Source organism: Denticeps clupeoides, unplaced genomic scaffold, assembly GCF_900700375.1.
Source record: "Denticeps clupeoides unplaced genomic scaffold, fDenClu1.1, whole genome shotgun sequence".
In the NCBI taxonomy this organism is placed as follows: domain Eukaryota; kingdom Metazoa; phylum Chordata; class Actinopteri; order Clupeiformes; family Denticipitidae; genus Denticeps; species Denticeps clupeoides.
Window position 1 is genome coordinate 347,514 of NW_021630091.1, and position 23,818 is coordinate 371,331.

The 23,818-nt window shown below is 44.2% G+C and overlaps 1 protein-coding gene across 1 annotated transcript; it reads left to right on the forward strand.

Annotated features, from left to right (window-relative positions):
- Window positions 1-399: 399 nt before the first annotated feature.
- Window positions 400-23,793, forward strand: LOC114783300 (protocadherin Fat 1-like). Its single transcript, XM_028968723.1, has 26 exons — window positions 400-3,655; window positions 4,852-5,166; window positions 5,506-5,567; window positions 5,982-6,296; window positions 6,379-6,589; window positions 6,694-6,747; window positions 7,008-7,126; window positions 8,132-8,401; window positions 8,573-8,783; window positions 9,411-13,472; window positions 14,410-14,606; window positions 14,800-14,953; window positions 15,855-16,091; window positions 16,558-16,947; window positions 17,031-17,245; window positions 17,682-17,819; window positions 17,955-18,098; window positions 18,183-18,380; window positions 18,754-19,546; window positions 20,171-20,302; window positions 21,360-21,517; window positions 21,810-22,275; window positions 22,471-22,624; window positions 23,134-23,244; window positions 23,350-23,689; window positions 23,731-23,793. The coding sequence occupies exons 1-26, from the start codon at window positions 400-402 to the stop codon at window positions 23,791-23,793; spliced, it is 12,765 nt and encodes a 4,254-aa protein (XP_028824556.1).
- Window positions 23,794-23,818: the final 25 nt, after the last annotated feature.

A 23,818-nucleotide genomic window follows, 5' to 3' on the forward strand; every position in this document is an offset into this window, starting at 1 on the left:
GTGCAACTCCTCCCCGACCACGAAGAGCGGTTCTTTCTCTTGGGATGGTGAGTGAAGATCTCACGCAGCTCTAATATTCACAATAATAATACTACTACTAATAATAATAATAGTAATTTTCATCTACCCGTGCAATGGAAACTTTTGGTTGGAATAACTAGGCAGATTATTATTATTCAGACTGTGGTTCAATGTTCTAAGCAATCATTAACCCAATGCAAGGACCAGAATCCTTTGCGCTGCTGTCCATGTCCCTTTGGTAATTTACCGATATCCTGCAACATGACAATAACAATAGGACAGAAATGTATTATGGTGCATTGTTGCATTTATGTCAGTCTTTCACATTCCCTCTCTCGCCTCTCTTTTAGTTTCTAGGTTTTTGTCACGCTGGGAATCATGGGGAGACACTTGGCGTTCATCCTCCTGCTCCACATTCTGTGGAATTCCACTGAGGGAGGAAATGGAGATGAAGCGTTAGTTTTACAGTTCACACAGCCAGATTATACAGTCTATATATACGAAAACTCCCCAGCAAAGACATATGTTGAAGGTCCCCCCAAAATGGGCATTTATATGAGAGAACCATCGCGGGAAATACGCTACAGAATAGACTCGGGAGATCATGAGAACATTTTCAAAGCTGAGGAGTATGTGCTGGGACGCTTCTGCTTTTTGAGAATAAGGACAAAAGGGGGGAGTTCTGCTACGCTAAACAGAGAAGTCCGAGACAGATATGTGCTGACAGTCAAGGCGCAGGAGCAACTGAGCAGTGGCGAAGTTCAAAGTGTGGTTACGGTGCAAGTTCTCGACATAAACGATCTTAGACCCCTCTTCTCGCCAACCTCCTACACAGTCTCGCTGCCCGAGAACACCGCTGTGAGAACAAACATCGGCAAAGTCATGGCAACGGATGCGGACGTTGGGAAAAATGCGGAGCACTACTTCAGCTTCAAGGAGTGGACCGACGTGTTCAGCATCCACCCCACCAGTGGCATCATCACATTAACCGGGACACTGGATTACGAGGGGACGGCGTCGTACGAGATGGACGTGCTGGTCGTGGACAGAGGCCTGAGGCTCTACCGGAACGGGGACGTCGCCGGCTCCGCCAGGCTGACTGTACGGGTGCTGCCGGCCAACGACCATGCGCCTGTCATCACAGCTGTCACCCTGAGTACGTGGGACACGGGCGAAGACCCGACCTACGCCGTGGTGAGCGTGCAAGATGGCGACCGAGGCCGGAATGGAGAGATCGCTTCTTTGAGCATAGTGGATGGTGACCCTCAGCAGCATTTCAGGGTCATCAAGACAGGAGCAGGAAGCAACGAGTACAAGATTAAAGGTGCGAAAGAGGTGGAATGGCGTGGCCGGCCGCGCGGGTTCAACCTCACCTTGCGAGCAAGGGACTGGGGGAGTCCGCCAAGGTACTCGTCCGCGGAAGTGGTGAGGGTCCACCCTCCACAGGCTTACACTGAGGCCACCGAGTTTGAGGAGAGCTGCTACCGCGTCGGCATCAGCGAGTTTGCACCCCCTAACAGCTTCGTTGTCATGGTGAGAACTCGGCCGAGGCGGTCTCCTCCGAAATACACGCTGAAGTCCGCGACGGACGAACACTTGGGCCTGTTCAGCATCAACCCCAGCACAGGCCTAATAACAACCGCTGGAGCTATAAAAGCCGATCAGACTAGAAAATATGAATTGGACGTGATGACTAACGATGGACAAGCTGCCACCAAGGTCATCGTCGAGGTGATCGATGAAAATAACAACGCACCCAGGTTTGGCGAGGCAGCCTACAACGCCAGTGTGGATGAAAACGTGCCGGTTGGGACCAGCGTCCTCGCGGTCAGCGCAAGCGACCTGGACGATGGGGAGAATGGCGCCGTGACCTACAGCATCGTGGGTGGGCGCCCTTCGCCTTTCGCCATCAATCACCTCACCGGCGTGATCAGCTCTGCCGCGAGTCTGGACTACGAGCTGCGCCACGGGCCGTTCCTCTTCAGGGTGCGCGCGTCCGACTGCGGCTCGCCTTTCCGCAGGGAGACGGAGACCACCGTGTCCGTGACCGTGAACAATTTAAACGACAACAGACCTCTGTTCGAGAACAACGACTGTCATCTGACCGTGCCGCGGTCATTAGCGCTTGGCGAGGTGATAACTGTGGTGTCCGCCGTCGACGCCGATGATCTGGGTGGGATTCGATATGAGATTAAGGATGGCGATGCCCTGGGATTGTTTGGACTCGTCCCAGACTCCGGTGTCTTGTTTTTGAAAAAGCCACTAAGCGCCGGTGAGGCCGCAGAAGTGCCTTCGCATGCCGTTGAAGTAACTGCAAATGACGGGGAATACTCGAGTCCACCGCTGTTCTTAAACATCACCGCTGTGGCGGGCTTGCATCTGGTGCACTTGAAATGCGTTGAGGCTGCCATTTCAGGGGCTGCGGGATGGACACTCTTTGAAAGTGCTGAGGGTCAAGAAGATGTTACGGAGGCAACCGGCGACGTTCATTCCACTAATCGTCATGCCCCACAGTTTGTGGACTCGTCTCCGGGTGTGACTGAAGTTAAAGAGAACATTCCCGTTGGTACGGAGTTCTTTTGCCTCAGAGCCACAGATGCAGACACTGGTTTCAATGGAAGGCTGGTGTTTGTGATCTCAGAAGGAAACCAGGATAGTTGCTTCTCCATTGACATGGACACTGGGTGTCTGAAGATAATTGAAGGTCTTGACAGAGAAAAATCAGACAACCACATTCTCAACATCACCGTGTATGACCTAGGAATACCTCAGAAATCTGCATCGTATGTTCTTACGGTCATTGTGTTGGACATTAATGACAACCGCCCGGTGTTTCTACAGAACAAATACTCTGTGGAGGTGTCAGAAAATTCAGCGTTAGGAATGGAGATTGTACAAGTAGAGGCCAAAGTTAAGAATTTGAGACTCAATGGCATGATCAGATACCGTTTTTTGACAGTGACAAATCAGCTCCACATTGATGAAAATACTGGGGTGGTAACGGTGAAAGGCCCTTTAGACAGAGAAGCAACTCCTTCCTTGGCCCTCAAAGTTTCTGCTTGTAATGGAGGCACTGGTGAACCTCAGCAGACTTCAACTGTGCAACTGGAGGTGTTGTTAAAAGACATAAATGATAACTCACCAGCATTTTTCCAGCCGTACTACTTTGTAAAAGTGCCAGAGGATGTTCCTTTGGGTACTGTGGTTGTCTGGCCAGAGGCTCAAGATCCAGACCTGGGTCCATCTGGCCAAGTGCGCTACAGTCTAATGGAGGATGGGGCTGGGAGTTTTAAAATAGATAAAATAAGTGGAGCCTTGCGAATTGCTCAAAATTTGGACTTTGAGAAAAGGCAGGTCTACAACTTGACTGCCTTGGTGAAGGACAAAGGAAAACCGGCATCACTGTCGTCCTCTTGCTACATTGTGGTGGAGGTTGTGGACGTTGATGAGAATTTTCATCGGCCTTCCTTCCCTTTTTTCACCGCATCGGGGTCTGTGAGTGAGGATGTCCTTTTAGGGACCACAGTGTTGAAAGTTGTGGCTTCAGACCATGACAGTGGAAGAGATGGAGAAATACGGTACTCCACACGTGGTGGATCAGGTGTTGGAGTTTTTGCCATCAATGAAGACAGTGGTAAGTTTATTTCAATAAATTAATTGGTTACGTTGTTTTGCAAATTTTTGCTACTTTTTCATTTTGCATGTAAAGTGTAGAGAGACAAATCTAATTTCCGAATGCATGTGGCTAAATACAGGATACAGGAAGCCAGCTGTACAACCTCACTATTGTTGTTTATTACATAGTCTATAATGTAGTTAACAAAGTATGATTTGCTTCCATTTTGGCTGATTCTCGAAATTGTGCACTATATAGTGAACTAGTGGGTTTTTCATTTACATTTACAGCATTTACCAGATGCCTTTATCCAGAGCGTCTTACAATCAGTAGTTACAGGGACAGCCCCCCCCCTGGAGCAACTTAGGGTTAAGTGTCTTGCTCAGGGACACAATGGTAGTAAGCGGGATTTGAACCTTGGTCTTCTGGTTCATAGGCGAGTGTGTTACGCACTAGGCTACAACCACCCAGTCACCCTTAGGCTACTACGCACTTTTCAGACATTACAATCGACTGGCATCTATCCCTGATTGATTTTGACAACGTGTCACGTTGTCTCTTTTACTTTTGTTTTGACTTTGCATTCTGTTTTAAAGTAAAAAATCCTTAAAGTCGAGCACTTGTGCGCCTGCCTGCTTCGTCGCAGTCAGAAGTACAAGGAGTCCGTGTTTACTCATGGAAAGGTTGGAAGATGGTGCTTTATATTCACAGCAGCAGTGTGAGGCATGTAGTAACAGTGAGAACAAAGAGTCAGGTGTACGTTGGCCCAACAAAAGCAGTTTCTAACAGAATACATTCATAAAGGGTTGAATCATTTGACGTACAAAATGTGAGGATCACAACAATCTTATGGGGGCACAATATGTCTGCTCTGTGACATGGAACATGTATTTTTAGTGTAAATAATGTGTCTGTAAAAAAACAGGGGTACATGCTTCGTGGGCAGAAGAAAAGAGGCACTGAAATATCATACTTGCAAAAATTGTAATAATTCTTGTTTAAATACCATACACCATAAAAGATAATGATGTTTTGTTCATAATAGAAGGAGAAAAAGACATGCAAATCAGTCTCTCGTTGCTCTATCTAGTTCATGATGTAAAGATCTGTTTAGTTCTCACAGCCATGTGACTTTATATCTTACCAGATGTTAATGTATTGCTGAATGGTGCTGAACACGTGGCACAATATGAACCTTCTCTTTCTTTTCATAGGTGCGATTTACACCAAGGAGCTCCTGGATTATGAAACCATGGACCACTACTGGTTAATAATTTATGCTACTGATCAGGGTGTTGTTCCTCTTTCAACCTCCATTGAGGTTTACATTGAGGTCCAAGATGTCAATGACAATGCGCCGCAAACCACAGAGCCGGTGTACTACTCATCCGTCTACGAGAACTCTCCAAAGGACACGACTGTCATCCAGATTGAAGCGGTTGACCCTGACACCAGAACAAGCGAGAAACTCTCCTACAAGATCACAAGTGGGAACCCACAGGGTTTTTTTACCATAGACCCTGACTCTGGTACGTTATGTCAAAATTGTAGGATATTATAGAAAGTTTAGAACATTCTTTTTCAAAATTGTAATGCTTAGGAATGCAGATGATTTCTGATCCATTTATAGTCCAACTCACTTTCAGTTCACATTCAAAATAAGAAACCCTCTGATTATTGGATTAAAATAAACAAACAATACAAGCTTGCTCCAATATGCTATATTTTTCTTTGAATTATGGCACCTTTTTAAATTATGAATCCTGTTTTTTGTTGGAAGTTAATGGGTTTGATGTTTTCAGCTAATTGCAGATTTGTCTTCAGTTGAATCCTGATACTTGAACGTGCATGTTTGGGCTTCTTTGTAGGCCTGGTAACAACAACATCCCGCAAACTAGACAGGGAAAAGCAAGAAGAACACGTTCTTGAGGTATACGGTACTGTTCCATGGACACACAGCTAAAATGTACTAAACAGGCCAATATTTAAATAAAATAAGCTAAGATAAACCAGAAATAACAAGGGCACATTTAGTATAGTTCTCCATCATGCATTAACTATGTCTGAAAGATGCACAAAGCCATTACAAACACTGAATGATTTCGTTCAAGCTGTGTAAGGGGCTGTTTATGTAGTTTATCTGAATTACAGCACATTAAGATTTTGTCGATATTGTTTAGCCGAACTCATGGCCTCCAGAGCATTAGTTTGTCTATTTATTGATAAAATATTATGGACTGAGACATTTCTCATGGTTTACTAAATGTATTGGTTTGGTGACTCATATATTAATACATTTAGTGTCTGGAAGTTTAACATTTTGTCTTGAATCTGCCTTCTATAGATCACAGTTACTGATGATGTCAGTCCAACAAAATCCACCATTGTCAGTGTAATTGTGAATGTAGTGGATGAGAACGACAACAGTCCTCAGTTTCTTGAGAATATCTATAAAATCAAGCTACCAGAACGGAATAAAGCACCCAAAAGGCAGCCGATTTACAGAGTTATTGCCAAAGATGATGATGAAAGCCCCTATGCTGAGATATCATACAGCATAGATGATGGCGACAAGAGAGGGAAATTCCTCATTGAGCCCCAAACTGGAGTGGTGTCCTCCAAAGAGGCTTTCTCAGCAGGAGAATATTATATTCTCTCGGTAGGTTAACCACTTTATGATGTAGCCAGCTGAACCCTGTGGAGATGTGAAGTGTTCAAATGTCCATGATGCTTCCCCACAGATTAAAGCAGTGGACAGTGGACGGCCTCAGAGGTCAACGACCTGTCAACTGCATGTCGAATGGATCCCAAAGCCGGAGATTTCAGACAGTGACTTGGAATTTGAAATCAGCAACCTAACATTTTCTGTCGTGGAAAGTGTCAATATAGGCCACAGGGTGGGGGTCATTGCAACTAAGTCTATCCAGTCACCTGTCTGGTTTGAAATTAAAGGTAATTGATTAAAACATGTTGTTTGTTTGAATTTATTTTAGTATTGTATCACAATGTGACCATCATTCTTTTGCTGTTTCCCTTTCACACCTTTTATTTCTAAGGAGACACACAGGCTAAAGAAACCTTTAACATAATCCAGAACTATACAGAAGAAGGTATGTGCTGAAAAATGTCCCAATCACACACCAATATTAAGTCTTTACAACATGCAATGATGCATGCGTCATGTAAAAGACTTCATAAAAATTAATAAAATTCATAAACAATTTACAACTATTTGCTACATAATATGCACTCTCTTGGTAAAGCTGAACACAGAATAATGTGATATTTTCCTGTATCGAGCCATCAGTAATTATAGCCCTTTCACTCTGAGTTTAATGTGACCGGAACCTTTTTTTTTTTGGATCAACAGGTGGTGAGGACATTCGGACCGGCACAATTATTGTTTCCAAGCACCTGGACGCCGAGCAGAAATCAAACTACAATTTGACTGTAGAAGGAACTGATGGAAGCAGATGCATTACAGCACAGGTAACATCACACAAGCCTCAGGCACATGACATCAATCAGAGTATAGAGATTGGAACATTTTGACATAAGGAAACAATTTTCTTTCCCTTTACCTAGTGTTTTTGTCCATATCGACGAACCTTTATGACTTGACTGAAACATGACGAGACAAGAAAAAAACATGGAACAAATCAAAACGTCTTCCATTTATGGAATGGATGTGGTGTATTGTTGAGTCTACTAAAATTAAGACAGGCCACAAAAACAACATACCAGACTATAATATCAGACTATAATATCATGACTAATTTAACATGGTGACACTTCACCCAGTTATAAATAGGAAATGTTGCATTTCAAGAGAACAAGAAATATTAAAGCCTTAGGAAAAAAGCTGCAAAGCTTGTGTGTTGAGCCCTTCATCGGTACCTGTCCCTCTCTCCTCCATACTGTGACGTGGGAACATGCCTGTCCTCTGGCTATGTAGCAATGCCCAGTCCTGTCAGGGTGCAGTGTGACATTCATATATCAGTGGGAGCAGGTCTGCCCCAGGTGCCGAGTGCACTGGGCAGATGTATGCAGCTTCGGTTTTCTCTCGTTCCAAGGCAACTCTCTTTCCAAGCGTGCTTTGCTTTCCCACCATATGGACAATTTGCATTTTTGCTCTAGGTACATGAGTGCTACAGTTTAGCAGTGCAATGCCAGGGAATCAGCAAAAAAGCTGGTGCAGAAAATGTACTTCCAGAAAATGTTAAGGTGTCAGTGTGCATTTTTCTATCTGCAGGTTTCCCATATAGTGACCCAGATATGCTGCTGTTCAAATACATCACCTCAAAATAAAAAAAAGCTGCCGAGCACTTCGATGTATGATATGGAATTAACATATTTTTGGGGGCGTGGCTAAAAAAATTATTAGAATTTTAATTTGTTTGTGGGTGATGTCCTAATAGTAAATTGTACTGGCTAAATGAAGTCTGTGAGGTCTTCATTAACATAATACCATACCAATCTCATTTTGTCTGAAAGGTCCTAATCCTAGTGATTGATACAAACGAACACCGCCCGCAATTTTCTCAGTCCAAGTATGAGATAAGCATTCCAGAGGAGACACAGCCCAACACGATGATTTTGGAGATTGTCGCCAGTGATAAAGATGAAAAGAGCAAATTATCATACAGGCTTCTGAGCAGCACAGACCCATACAGCTTGCAGAAGTTCCGCCTTGATCAGGGATTTCTGTACACCACCGAAAAACTGGACCACGAAACCATGCAAAGGCATATGCTCACCCTGATGGTATGTTGACTTCTGAAACCCTTAATCCTGCAATAACATAGTTACATGTGTGCTATTTGCCACAGATGATTATATAATTTCACCATTTCAATATTGCCACCGTAAAAATATATATATATATATTTTTCGAACATGGGGCCTACAGTATCTGATCCTACTTCACCTATCCAGGTGCATGACCAGGGCATTCCTGTGAAGCGCAACCTTGCCAGGGTGATTGTCAATGTGCTGGACAGCAATGACAACGCTCCTCATTTTACCAGCTCTCAGTACTCAGCCCACTTGTTTGAGACGGCAGCCGTTGGCTCTGCGGTGTTACAAGTGGCCGCCTTGGACAAAGACAGGGGCAAGAATGCTGAGATCAACTACAGCATAGAGTCAGGTGCCGCCATCTACCATCTACATACATTACATATGCAAGTATGCAAATATATACAGCGTTTGCAATGGAACAAGCATTAACTGAATAATGTTTAGATGCTATTGTTCACACAAGATCTCCATTTTGCTGTTCTCATTCATTGTTAAGCTAAGATAAGATAAGATAAACTTTTATTAAAGACAATTTGCATTGTCACGGCAGAAAGTGGATAGAACAAAGGTAAGAGCAGCGAAAAGGCAAGATCAGCGAAAATTAAAAAACAATAGAACAGAATAAAAAACTATACAACAATAAAGTATAAAATGTAAACTATACAATCTAGAAACACAAAATATGGATGTATGTATTGGAATAATATCATGAAAGAGATGTAAGCTGCTTAAGTCATTGCTGATACATTCAGTTTAATACTAACTTATATACTTATTTATACTTATTTATATCCATAATGACATAGATATGCTGTTTTATTTACTCTTTTTGTCTTATCAGAATTATGATAAATATTGCATTTGCATTGTTTTCATAATGCATGTGTGCCAACACAGTTTGTGTGCAGCTAACCAGAAATTAGTGAAATGACTATATAATGCTATTAAATAATACTTAATGCTTTGTGATTTTCAGGAAATGCTGGAGACACATTTGTTATTGACCCTTTACTAGGAATTATATCTGTTGCCAAGGAGCTTGACCACTGGAGAAGAAACCAGTTTGAGCTGACTATAAAAGCTTCAGACAAGGGGGATCCATCTCTTGGTATGGAAACAACTGTTCATATTGTGGTCACCATGCCAGATAACTCAAAGCCAAAGTTCCCTCATGGAGAAATTGTTGTGGAAATCAGTGAAGCCGCCCCTGTAGGCACCTTTGTGAGTTTGGTCACAGCCTCAAGTCAGTCTCTGGTCCTGTATCAGATCAAAGAAGGTAATGTCGATGGCTCTTTCACCATCAATCCCCACTCTGGTGTCATTGCTACATTAAGGCTGCTTGATCGAGAAACTACTCAATCATATAAACTAATCATACAGGCCACAAACATGGCCGACACGGCGAGCAACATCACCGTTTATGTTCATCTTAAAGACGAGAATGACAATGCTCCAGTCTTCACAGAGACCGAGTTCTTTGGGATCATCAGCGAATCCGCTGCAGCTAAAAGCGTGGTTTTAACTAAAGAAAATACACCGCTGGTTATTTGTGCCGCCGATGCAGATGCAGATTTGAATGGCAGGCTCGTCTACGAAATTGCCGATCCGCTTGCTCGTAACTACTTTCAACTAGACTCCGTCACCGGAGCAATACGAACTCTGTTTAGCCTTGACTTTGAACAAATAGCTGTTTTTCACTTCACCGTGCAGGTCCACGATTCTGGGTTTCCACGACTGTTCGGGGAAAATACTGTCAATGTGACGATACAAATCATGGATTATAACGACTGCCCCCCCAAATTCAGCCAAAACTTGTATGAAACAAACCTCTTTGTGCCATCATACAGCGGACAGAAAGTGATCTCGCTTAATGCAACAGACGAGGACTCTCCACCCAATACCAAATTGCTCTTCTCCATATCAGATGGCAACACGGGCGGGAAATTCAGAATTGATTCCTCTTCCGGTGACATTTTTGTTCAGAATTCAGCTGTTTTACGAAGCAGGTACAAGCTGACAGTCCGAGTGTCTGATGGCAGGTTTGCCAGCACAGCGGTTGTCAGAGTGACTGCAAAGCACAACCAAGATCAGGGTCCGGTTCAGTTCACCCAAAAAGTCTACACCGCCTCAGTGCGGGAGAACTCAGCGGAAAGCCAAACACTTGCTTTAGTTTCCACCGTGGGTCGGAAAATGAACGAGCACTTGTTTTACACCATCCTCAACCAAGACCGTGGGTTTAAAATTGGACGTACTTCTGGATTACTTTTCACTACTGGGATACCTTTTGACCGTGAAGTTCAAGATATGTATGACGTTCTTGTTGGTGTGACAAGAGAGTCTGCATCACCAAACATTCTGGCCCACGTTCTTGTTAAAGTTACAGTTGAGGATGTGAACGACAACCCACCAGTGTTCGTGAGTCTCCCATACCACGCTCTGGTCCAGATGGATGCTGAAGTGGGCCAGGTTGTCAGGCTCGTCACAGCGGTGGACAGAGACATCAGCAGGAGTGCCGAGATAGAATACCTCTTACCTGATCACGATTATTTTCAGGTTACTTCTTTTGGGGAGATATCTTTAAAGAAGTCCTTTGAGCCACAAATGCTAAATGCTAAGTTTACAATTAGCATCGTAGCCCAAGACAAAGGGGAACCAAGCCTTAGCAGCACAGCAGAGGTGGTTATTACTGTAGTGAACAAAGCTACGCCGGTTTTTGAGAAGCTGTTTTATAACATTGAAATTCCAGAGAACATACCACTGCACACTTCAATACTTCAAGTTCACGTAAGCGATTCAGTAGGACCCAAGGCCCTCTACAGCATTTTTGAAGGAGACCCATTAGGCCACTTTTTCATTAACTTGAACTCTGGAGTCATTAGTGTATTTCATGCACTGGATTATGAGGCTCATCCTGCCTATAAATTAAGGGTCCGGGCCATGGACTCATCGACCACGGCCTATTCTGAAGTGTTTGTTGACATTATTTTGCAAGACGTCAATGACAATGCACCAGTGTTCGAAGCAAGCCTGTATAATATCAGTCTCTCAGAGTCAACTGCAGTTGGCACGGCAGTCTTACAGGTTAGAGCCTTGGATTCAGACTTTGGCACCAACCGAGAAGTGTTGTATCAGTTGCTGGAGCAAGGAGGATCAGTCTCGCCATACTTTGGCATTGATCAGGACACTGGGGTGATAGTGACCACAAGCTTTTTAGACTATGAAACCATCCCACAGCACAGACTGATTATAAGAGCCATGGATGGAGGATCTCCAGCTTTGTCCAGCGAGGTCTCTGTTATTGTCCACATGTCTGACATAAATGACAACTTTCCAGTGTTTGTACAGTCACATTATCGTGCAGCTATCAGTGAGCTCGCCTCTCAAGGCCAATTTGTAATGTGCGTTAGGGCATTCGATGTTGACACCTCAGATTACTACAAGCTGGAATACTCCTTTCTTTCGGGCAACGAGCAGAGGCATTTTTCAGTGGACAGGAAGAGTGGAGTCATTAAAATCCTGAACCACCAAAGAAGTAAAATGGAGCCACTCTACAACCTCACTTTGGCAGTGACTGATGGCGTTTTTAGAAGCTCAGCCGAGGTCACAGTCACGGTCATCCGTGAAAACCTGCACAGCCCTTCATTTGCTCAGAAGGAGTATTATATAGAGCTCGTGGAGAATTCTCCCATTGGAACTTTGGTGACAGAGGTCAAAGCCATAGACAGCGATGCAGGATTGTACGGCCAGGTGACATACTTTATTGTCAACGAAGTTGCGATTGATAAATTTACAATAAATGCTGATGGACAGATTTACACAGCGGAGAGCTTTGACCGAGAAAGTCCAAATGAGCAGTCGATCTTTATAAATGTTATGGCTAAAGATGGTGGTGGCAAGATAGGGTTTTGCACTGTTAATGTCAACCTTTTAGACATAAATGACAATGCCCCTCAGTTCCATGTGTCTGTATATAATGGATCCATACCATGGAATGTTCCGAAAGGGTTTTCTGTAATGAAGGTGAAGGCTGTGGATCGTGATGAAGGAAGAAACGGTGACATCGTATATGAGACTTACTGCGAAGCCTGTCACTTTGAAATACATCCTTTGAGTGGTGTCTTAACTACCAAAGCGAGTCTTTTTGGATTCGAGAATTTTCTCTTTTCCTTTTATGTGAAGGCGCAGGATTCTGGAAAGCCACCAAAACAGTCTATTGTTCCAGTGAATATAAGAGTGCTGCCCTCACATGTGTCATTTTTAGAGGTCGCCATGCCAATGCTAACATTAGAAATCCCTGAGAACCTTCCTGTTGGAACGGCGATTGAAGCCATTCAGACAGACAGAAAGCAATTTGTTACTTACAGCCTTGTGAAAGGAAACACTCTGGAGAGTAACCAAAATGACGTTTTTGTTGTTGACAGCAGTACGGGAAAGTTGAAAGTTTCCAAACGTCTTGACTATGAAACTACTGAAATGTTTGCACTCACACTTCTAGTAAAGCAAAACCGAGAAGGTGCAGAGCTCATCTCATCATTGAATGTGAAAATTCTGTTGAAGGACATCAATGATAACAGCCCGCAGTTCGACTCTGACCCATACAAATCTTTTGTCGTGGAAAACCTGCCAGGAGGGACATCAATAATCCAGCTGAGGGCCACCGATCTGGATGCAGGCTTGAATGGGCAAGTGACCTACAGCCTGGATGAAGACCAAGAGCGGGCTGACATTTTGGAACTATTTGCAATAGAGAGCTCAACAGGCTGGCTCACAACAGTAGAGGAGCTTGACTGGGAAAAGAATGAGAGGTATTCGGTGTCAGTGGTGGCCACTGACCGAGGTCAGGAGGTGCAGATGATGGCAAAAACGAGGGTGGACATCACAGTAGTGGACACCAATGACAACCCACCTCGGTTCACCCAAGACATCTACAGAAGTGAGGTGAGGGAGGATGATCCGGTTTCTACGGTGATAACAGTCTTGAGCGCCACTGACCCAGACAGTGAAGAAACCAACAGGAACATCAGCTGCTACATCACAGGTGATGAGGAAATAAATCTGTTTCAACTAAATTAAATCAGCATCCAATTTTACATAAAAGTGTGGTCAGTTTTATATGTATAAAATTTGTAATTAATTTGTGAACTAGTAATTTGTGAAAGTTTCTAAAAATGCCTTAAATTATATTTGACTACAAATAGTTAGGGCTTTAGTAGTCCATCATTCATTAAGAATGTAATTGTGTATATGAAGACTACATTTGCAGGCCGTCAATTACCAAGTTACTGTCAGGTTTGACTGCAGCTTGGCTCATCACCTGTACCCAATCCTGACAATGCAGAAAAGCCGGAGATTTCCGCCCCTTCGGAATCTCCAGCATTTTTGTGAACTTTGTGCACGAACTTGACCTGTTTATGTGAAACCTTGTATTTTTGAGTTCTGGCAATCGCCACACGCCTGCGGGTTTGTTTATGTTGTTTACGTTGTCCCCCTTTTTATTTCCCTTTTCGGCCACACGCCATTGTTTATTTGTTTATTGTTTATTTTATAATAAAACCCCGTTCCCAGCATGTCACACCTCTGCGCTTCCTTCCCCCGTCAGTCCGTAGTCGTGACAGTTAACCATGAAAAAATTGGAAGTGCAGAGAAGATTAAACCTTGGATCTTTGGATGTGTGCTGCTTTATATCGGATTGATTGATGCTGAAAGCGGTAAACATCCAGTAAATTGAGGTACACATGAGGATCAGACATAATGTTTTAGGGACCACGGCAAGGTAATTTGTTGTGATGTAGAGCTCATTCTGTGGTGACAGCAATTCAGTTCCTGCTCATTTTGTGTCAATTTCTTGGCCATTAGCCCCCATTTCATGTATAGTCATCTGTCTCATGCAATTTGACTGTTCATCATCATTTCTGTGTGGTCAGCATGCCGTATCTGGTGACAGATTACTTTTTTTGTCCACTGATGTTTCTCAGGTGGTGACCCTCTGACCCGGTTTGGAGTTGAATACATCCAGAATGAATGGATGGTCATTTTGAGGAAACCTTTGGATCGGGAGGAGAGAAATAATTATCTCCTAAACATAACTGCCACAGACGGCACACATGTAGTGAACACGGCTGTGGAGATAAAGGTCCTCGATGCAAATGACAACAGCCCTGTTTGTGAAAAGGTGCTGCTCTCTCTGTCATTTCATATTTACATTACAGATAATAGGGCTTAGACTCTGTCTAGGATATCACTTATACCAGGACTTACAGGTATTTGTCTTGCCATGTTCATTTATACTCCCTCCATACTGTAGCATTTTATGTGTCAATCAGAATTGTCTCATCGAGCTCATGAGCCTGTCTGCACATCTCTAGGCCCTTTACGTCGCAGCGGTTCCAGAGGATGCTCCTGCAGGACGAGTGATCCTGCGAGTGTCGGCTACTGATGCAGACAGCCATGCAAATGCAGAGGTCTCTTATTGGCTCTCTGGAGATGGTGCTGAGCACTTCAGCCTTGAACCAGTCACAGGTACAAACTTTAGCACCTGAAGTAAGTTGAATGATGTTGGAGCGGTGTATTGTAGATCACTAATTTTTTACTGTTAGAGATTGTATACGGTATTCTCATATCCATACATTTTATACATAAAGTTGGACGATTTTTTTGAGAACTGTAGGTAATGTGTGCACTGCATTTATGAACTTAAATAATTATTTATTGCATTTTTTTTTTATCTCATGTGAGTGCTCTCATATCTAAATTAATAAAGAAATAGAAAACCACACCAATTTGGCCTCGTTTGGACCTGCATGTGTGCCTTGCAATCATTTACCTCATAATTCACAGCAATTTTGCATAGTTGTTGGCTAACAATTCACAGTTCTGTTGTTTCCTGGTTCTACATTTGAATTTCTATGAGTGCCTCGTGGGACGTCATTTTGTATGTGTGTTGCCGTGGAATAATTGTCATCATCATTTATGTAATGTTTCATATAATGGATGTTAAGCTGGAAATATATTTACATGCAGATAGATGGTCAGAAATATATATGCATGAGTGTGTCCACAGGCTTTTGTGTCATACACCATGTAAATGTTCTGAGAATATGAATATTACCCATAATACATTTTGCAGCAAGAGACTTAAATGCTAATGAGAATGCCTGAATCATGCACCAGGCAAGCTTTCCCTTAGAGACACGGCCATCCTGTCTTTTCCCGTCTCATGGCCTTTATTATTTATCAGAAACATTTGCTGACTTTTCTTCATATGAATCTACTTAATATGCTCGTAAATATGGCAATTTTGCAGCACATTATGTATATCTCACTTATTGACATATTCCATACATGTTTTTTTTTTGTTAATTTACACAAGCTCATCCACATTTTCTGTCTAAAAAATCATCTCATATTTTTTTGTACAAAGGTGCACTGAAAACCTTGTTACCCCTGGACCGTGAGGAGCGGAGCAAGTTTGAGCTGACGGCACACGCCCAGGACGGAGGAGGCCGTGCATGCCAGGCTGGCGTTGTGGTGACGGTGGATGACATCAATGACAACCCTCCTCTGTTTGCTCCGCCTTATGGCAGCCGCTTCACTGTGGCCGAAAATACAGAGCCTGGCACTTATGTTGCGCAGATACAGGCAACGGACCCTGATTCTGGTAGAATTTTTCAGACATTGTAGTCTTCTTGACATTGCTGTGTAAAAGTGTGAAAATGAATGCAAGTCAATGTTCAGAAAAGAACATCTGTACGTGTTTGACACTTACCTTTTAAGAAGTGGTCCAATCTGATCATATCTTCATTTTATTTGTGTGCCATTATAATGACAAATACACAATAAATAAGAATATTGAGAATATTGGCTACTGAGTAGGATTAAATGAAACGACGGAGTCCAACAAAAATCAGCAGTAGTAACCCAAACTGTAAAAAATCATTGTTGATCAGGCTTGATTTGCATAAACATGAGTTGTTTGCATAAACATGAGTTATTTGGTTAGAAACCATTGGGCTAAATGGTTGGTTGTTCTTGACGATTATAGGCTTTGAAATCAGGCTGCTTTTATTACATTATGATGCCATGTAGCAACAATTAAAAGTATTGCCTGTATTTCTCTCTTTAAGGAATGAATGGTAAAGTCCTGTATTCCTTGGAGAACTCAGCTGGAGGCCTTTTTTCCATCCACCAGCAGTCTGGCATCATGTCCCTGATGAAGCCCCTGCACAAGAGGGCTCAGGATTCGTACACACTGACGGTCCGAGCCACCGACCAGGGCTCACCGCAGCCACGCTCCACACTCGGTTTCCTGGTGGTGGATGTGGAGAGCGCGGCCGACAGCCCACCGGCGTTCGAAAGGAGGGGCTACGTCGTCACGGTCCCAGAGGACATCACCGTGGGCTCTCGGATCCTCAGCGTCTCCGCTGTCAGCACCGTGGTCGAAAAGCGTCCTGAGATAAGCTACTGTATCACTGGGGGAAACGAACGGGGCTCTTTTAGTATCAGAAGTCACACTGGTGGGGTGACACACTTTTCCAAAAATATCCTGTGCTGTACTTGCGGATGTGATACTGGTGACCGGTCACTGCTGTTTCTGCAGGTGACATCTTTGTGATCGTGGGCCTGGACTACGAGACCTCCCATGAGCACTACCTGACAGTTAAAGCCACCGTCGCAGGCAAGAGGGCCCTAAGCGACGTGGCCACTGTCCGTGTCAATGTGACGGACGTCAATGACAACAGCCCTGTCTTCAGCCAGCGCGTGTACTCGGCCGGAGTCGGCGAACACGCCACAGCCGGGATGGTGGTGCTGACCGTGAGTGCTGACCGTGAGTGACTTTGGCATAATCCATGCCAAAGTCAAGTTAGGGTTAAGTGTCTTGCTCAGGGACACGATGGTAGTAAGTGGGATTTGAACCTGGGTCTTCTGGTTCATAGGCGAGTGTGTTACCCACTACTACCACGTTGGCTTGGGTTATTTCCTGTCAAAGCCACCTTCTAAATTCTAAGGATCTGCTTCTTGCACCAGTTTCGAGGGAAAGGATGCAGCAGAGAACATTTTGATGCATAACTATGTTATGATGGTTCTTAATGGAAATGCCAATTTTTAAATTCTGTGTAACTGACTTGTCCCAGCTCTAGATTGATGTTGACAACCTACAGATTTTTACAGTTGTATTATGCATTAATAAAGCATCTCTGTACAGTAGCTAATAAACTCTGTTCAGCGAGGCTGTTGACGTTTATTTAAGGTCACGGCGAGGGACGCAGACGGGCCTTCGAACAGCCGTGTCCACTTCTCCATCATCAGCGGCAACCAGGGCGGCTCATTCATCATTGATGCCACCAGCGGGGAGTTGAGAGTCGGCCGCCAGCTCGACAGAGAAAAGGTGAACGCTGGTGCACTGTCTTCATTTTATTCTCGGATGGAGATATGCAGACACAGTGTGAAGCCAGGGATCAGCGTGATTGGTCACGGGAACTAGCGAGAATGAGATTTACCTCCTCCTCTTGGTCAAAATTAGATATCAGTGCACACTCTGAAGGTGCTGGCGTCCGACGGTGGAAATCCTCCCAGATCCAGCAGTGCAAAAATCCACATTGACGTGTTGGATGTAAACGATAATCCCCCCGTCTTCTGCCAGACTAACTACAGCCTCGTCATACAGGTGAGACCGAGCTGAAAAGCCTGTCTGATCCTCTATGAGATATGACAGGCAGTTGCGACTTTACCTCTTTCCCTTGGTTTCAAGGAGAACCTCCCCATAGGCAGCAGCGTCCTCCAGCTCAGCGCGAGTGACAGCGATGGGCCGCTCAACGGCCCGCCTTTCTCCTTCGCACTACAGCAGGGCAGCAACTCGGACTCCTTTAGCATCAAAACTAATGGAACGTTGGTGACCACACAACACCTGAGCCACAGGGTGCAGGAACACCACGTGCTGCGCATCCAGGTCAGGAAACTATCACACTGAAATATGCATTTCACTGTGAATATGTTTGGATTCAAAACTAAATTCAAATATGATATGAGTGTTGAGGCAGTAATATGAGACTGTGAAATGTCAAAAGCTCCCTCTACTGTTGAAAAATTGCCATAGCCTAAAAAAAAACGCTGGGTCATAAATTGCACATATATTTTCAATGCGCAAGTGTTATAAAGCTGTTTAAAAATACAACTGTAATTATTAGTTATTAATAATTATTATTAAAATTATAATAAATCCATGTATGAATTAATCTATAAGTTAATCTATTTCTTATTGTTTTATTCTTTTTTTTTTTATTATAATGAATTGAGTTCATGATGTGGCTTTCTGGGTTTAGGTAGCAGACAGTGGAAGGCCTCCACTTTCATCTTCCACAGTAATCAGCATTATGGTCGTGGCTCAGAGTGCACACCCGCCCACAGTCCTGCCGCTTGAGGTCCTTGTCTCCACTCCAGGAGAGCAGTACACAGGGAGGGTCTTGGGGAGGGTCCATGCCAGTGACCAGGACATCCATGACACCCTTACATACAGCCTTCTGCCTCCATCGCAGTCCCACTTCTCCATCTCCAGCTCTGACGGCCGACTGCTGGCCCGCCAGAGCCTGGCTGTGGGCCACTATCCACTTAATGTCTCAGTCAGCGATGGACACTTCACCACGGCGACAAGGGTCAACGTGCATGTCCGCCAGGTCACCCAGCAGATGCTCAACCAGTCTGTGGCTGTACGGTTCGCTCATGTCAGCCCCGAAGAGTTTATCAATGAGCGCTGGCATGACGTTCAGAGGGCGATTCGCATCATCACTGGTGTCCGCCGCGGAGACGTCCAGCTGGTCAGCATCCAGCCTGTGGAGCCAGCTGGAAGTCTGGATGTGCTTGTGGCATTGGAGAGAGGTCCTCCAGGGCTGCAGGAGTCACTTCTTCACAAACTGAATTCAATAGCCAGGATTCAGCAGATAACGGGCCTTCACATCGTGAGGGTCGTGAAAAACCGTTGTGCGAGTGCGGTCTGCCCCACTAACTTCTGCAGAGAGGTGGTCACCTTGGATGAGACGTCAATCTCGGCGTACAGTGGAGCAAAGTTCAGCTTTGTCTCCTTGCAACACAACACGTCTGCCATTTGTCTTTGCCAAGGTAAAATATTGCAGAGGAGTGTGACAGTGCCGTTGCCAGATTGGGCAGGTTTGAATTGGCATTTAAGGAAACATTGCTCATTGAAAATAGAGCCCAGTTCGCATTTCAGTATGCTAAGTAGTCATGGCAGCTAAATAGATTCAGCAGATATCAGTGTGTTTTGCATGTTTGGAGGATATTGTAAGCAAGGTGTTTATAAAACCATAACTAAAGTTCATCATCTGGGTGACAGAAATAAAATACAGATAACAAGCAAGCATACTCTTGCTGTTTTTATCTTGTATTTTTGTAAATCCTGGGGATTTACCCAACATATCTATCTATTATATAATTATTATATACATTTATTATAGTGTTTTTAAAATTGGGCCCTTAATTTACTTAAAGGTGCTATTTGTAAGATTTTGTGTCTTGCTGAATTTGAGCTTGGGGGCAGTATTCCACCATAAGGCCGTCCATCACAATCTAACAGAATTAGACAACAGTATTACAAGTAAGATAAGACAAGACAAGTTAGCATGCTAACTTCAGCAAATATCTTCAACATTTTTGGGCGTTTTCAATTTGAAATTGTACTCATTATATTTGAATTCAATACATAAATTTGTCAACACTTCTGTTTAGGTGAAGCATGCACAGCATCGAATAACCTGTGTGAAAGTAATCCCTGTCCAGAGGGTCTAGAATGTTTACCTGACAAACAAGGAGACAAGTACGGTTGTCTGTGCCCCGGCGGTGAAGAGGAGAAATGCAGAGGTAAAAGTTCACTCCGCCTAGTCCTGCCCCAAGCAAGATCACACACGGCATTTTGAATACATTTTTTCTTTGGTCTAGATGTGAACATGATTGCTGATTTCTGCCGTTTTAGAAAGACGATGTTAAATATTACCGTTGATGCTGAACATTCTGCTCACACTGCTTTTAAAGCCGTGTCCAACTTCACAAGTCTGTCTTTAGGCTTTTTTCTGAAGTAGTTGATTTTGTAGTCATACTGATTTTTTTTTTTTTTATCTTCTGATGATGAAATCCATCAAACACTGATAGACTCCCGCACGGTGTCCATCTTTGAGTTTTGTTGACCAGATGATGTTTTAATCAGCGTTATTGATGTTAAAATCCCTCACATGGTCCACTGGAAATACGAAGCGTACTAAATTGCAATAGGGATCACTTTGATAATAACTTCACTCTACATTTGAAGTAGTGCGTAGTGTTCTTTTGTGATAATGACAATCGTTTCGCATTAAAGATGCAGCAAGTGTAGGGATTTTGTTTTGCTTCCAGCTTTCTCTTCTCTAATATTTATAAAAGCAAAAAGAAAGTAGTGATGCTTTTTTTTTACTAATAAGCTGCTCTTTTTGAAAATGTATTACAAGAAAAAAAAACATTCAAAGACTCAAATATCAAAGAAATTCCATATGACTGGTTGTTGAAGTGTAAGTGTAATTCCAACAATTTTTGGAAATAACTTGTGTTCAGACCCTCCCAGCACCTTTCCCAACATGCAAAGCGATGCACGAGAGACATGCCTGCTCTATTGCGTTCAGCAACCAATATTTTGTTGAACTCTCTCTCTTTCTATCTATACATATATATGTGTGTGTGTGTGTGTGTGTACGTGTGTGTATGTGTGTGTGAGTGTGCATGCAAAGGATCGTGCAAACCAATTTTTATGTATGTATATAACCCAACCCCCCCCCCCCCCCCCCCCCCCCCCCCACACACACACACACACACACGCTTATCTTCTGCTTGAGCTCTGCTTTATTTGTGCCAATTGCGTATTTATGTCTGGTTTTTATGTGTCGTTCAGGGGGTCTAACGTTGACCTTTGGCGAGAACAGCTTCGTAAAGTATCGCCTGCTGGAAGACGTGGCTAAGGACACGCTTAACCTCTCCCTCAGGCTGAGAACGTTGTCCCCTCACGGGACGGTGATGTTTACCCGAGGCCATGGATACAGCATCCTTGAAGTGAGTGCTTCTCACAAGAAAAGCTCTCTCTTCAGACACCGAAAGCGTTATATTTAAATCATCACTCCAGATTTATTTACAGATTTTATTACAGTCTGTGTGGTAATGAGAACAAGTTCCACTTTAAAATATGCCTTAATCTGTCCCTTTGATTTTCGTTTTATAAAATGTGTTCGAGCCACTTTGATTTCCAGCCGTCTGATGTCTCTTTGAAAGCTACATCCTCGATTTGGTGGTTTTTTTTTTTCATCTGGTTTCCTAATTGGAAGATTCTGTGATTTTGAACTGGCAGATAGTCAACGCCCGGCTGCAGTACCGCGTTGTATGTGGCGGTGACGGCCGCTCCATCACGGCCGTACACCGAGCCCAAGTGGATGACGGCCAGTGGCACTCGGTTTCACTAGGCCTGGATGGAAACCGCGCCAAACTGACCCTGGACCGGGTCCACGTGGCTTCGGACGTCATGCTGGGCAAAGCTTGCTCCCCTAAATTGGGCGATGTCATATTTCTGGGCGGCCACCGCCACCTTGCGAGCCATAGGGGGAGGCGGAGTCTCCCGGCCATCGCCAGCCTACGCGGCTGTCTGGAGGCGGTGGAGCTCAATGGACAAACGTTGGCGCTTAGCAGCCAGGCCCAGTCAGGTGCCATGGTGGAGGACGTGGAGGACGTCTCGCCAGGCTGCACCATGCTCCCACCCATGGCTTGTTCCAGCAACCCTTGCCTGAATGGAGGGATGTGTGTTCCCAGGTCCAGTGGAGGTACTCACCTTCACACCTTTATACCGAGCTAGTAAACCACCCAGCCGAAGGGAACATCGATCTTTTAACAGCCTCGGATTAATATCCCTCTCCTTGTAGTTACTCACTTCATATGGTACAGTGTTTTATGTGGGTAAATGTTATTATTCTGCCATCCATGGCAGTGTCGAGATGAATCATTGATTTCCTTTGAAGGCTATTACTGCAAATGTGGCGGCTTATTTATGGGAACTCGCTGTGAGGTCAGCCACAGGCCCTGTGCCTCCAATCCCTGCCTGTATGGAGGAACCTGCATCGAACAAAAGCACAACTTCTACTGCAAGTGCAAGGGACGATATTCGGGTCAAAGGTATGAAAGAGTCTAGCAAAAGAATAAAGAATGAGGAAATAAATTTTTAAAATGGTATTGTACATGTTTTTAAGGTTAAGTCATATACAGATAAACAATTTATTCAATAAATAAATGGGGGAAATACCAACAGTTTGTACTGGATATTTTAGCTCTTAGTCTAATAACATTTTTGGGCTGTAAACTATAGTCATGAAATGCAGTGGGGGTGTTAATATTGACAAATTACAATTTAATTTCCTATTGTATGGGTTCAAAATGGCTCAAAAGTGACATGCCCTCTTGCTCAGCTCGTCCCGCTCACTTTATTAGACTCCTGGGGGTGGAGATACACCTTTAAGGCATTTTTCATAACAAATTTCGACCAGAATACACACGCACACATACACATATTGCTTTTATTAAAAAAAATATTCAATAAAAAAAAGCTGTTTCAGGCCCTTCCAAAATGGGAGATATGTATTTTTTATTGTATGTTGCAGAACAGTTCAAATGTTCATCTTCTCCAGGTGTCAGATTGGGCCATACTGTGAAGACAACCCGTGTCACAACGCAGGGACTTGCGTGGAAAGCCTGGATGGGCCAGTCTGCCAGTGCAGGCCTGGGTTTGCAGGAGAGACGTGTGTACAGGGACACGGTGGACACATACCCATCTGATCATTTTATTCGGCAAAGAACGTACTGCGTGGATCCTGCTCACAGCCATCTGCTTTTCCTGCATCCAGGTGCCTGAGTGACGTGGACGAGTGTGTGGAGGACCCTTGTCTTAACGGCGGGCGCTGCATCAACACCTACGGCACCTTCAACTGCAGCTGCGCTGTGGACTTTATAGGGACATTATGCGAAATCAAAGCAGTGGGGAGAAACGCAATTGTCCCCACTACCTGGAGCAGGACTTTGGAGGGAATCCTTGGAATTCTGCTGGTCTCATTTTCCATTCCACCGTTGTCAACCGTGCTGCTGTTCTTAACCTGCCGTAAAATCGCCTGCGAGTCTCACAAATCCATCCAGGAGCCGGAGCAGCATCAGCCGAACCAGGCATCTGTCCACGTTTCCTGTGCCGAGGTGACACGGGTGCCAGTCAGGCCGGGCGCCTGTGCTTCCAGCATGCCTGGCAGCCTCCTCAGCAGCCCGGGAAGGGGGTCCGGCGGGGGCTCAGCCGCGGCTGAGCAGCCGGAGATAAGCCGCCTTTTA

Coding starts and splice junctions, on each gene's coding strand:
- LOC114783300 (XM_028968723.1), top strand. CDS start 400: ATGGGGAGACACTTGGCGTTCATCCTCCTGCTCCACATTCTGTGGAAT. Junction 5,167..5,505: donor TACCATAGACCCTGACTCTG/GTACGTTATGTC, acceptor GCTTCTTTGTAG/GCCTGGTAACAACAACATCC. Junction 21,518..21,809: donor ATGGATACAGCATCCTTGAA/GTGAGTGCTTCT, acceptor TTGAACTGGCAG/ATAGTCAACGCCCGGCTGCA.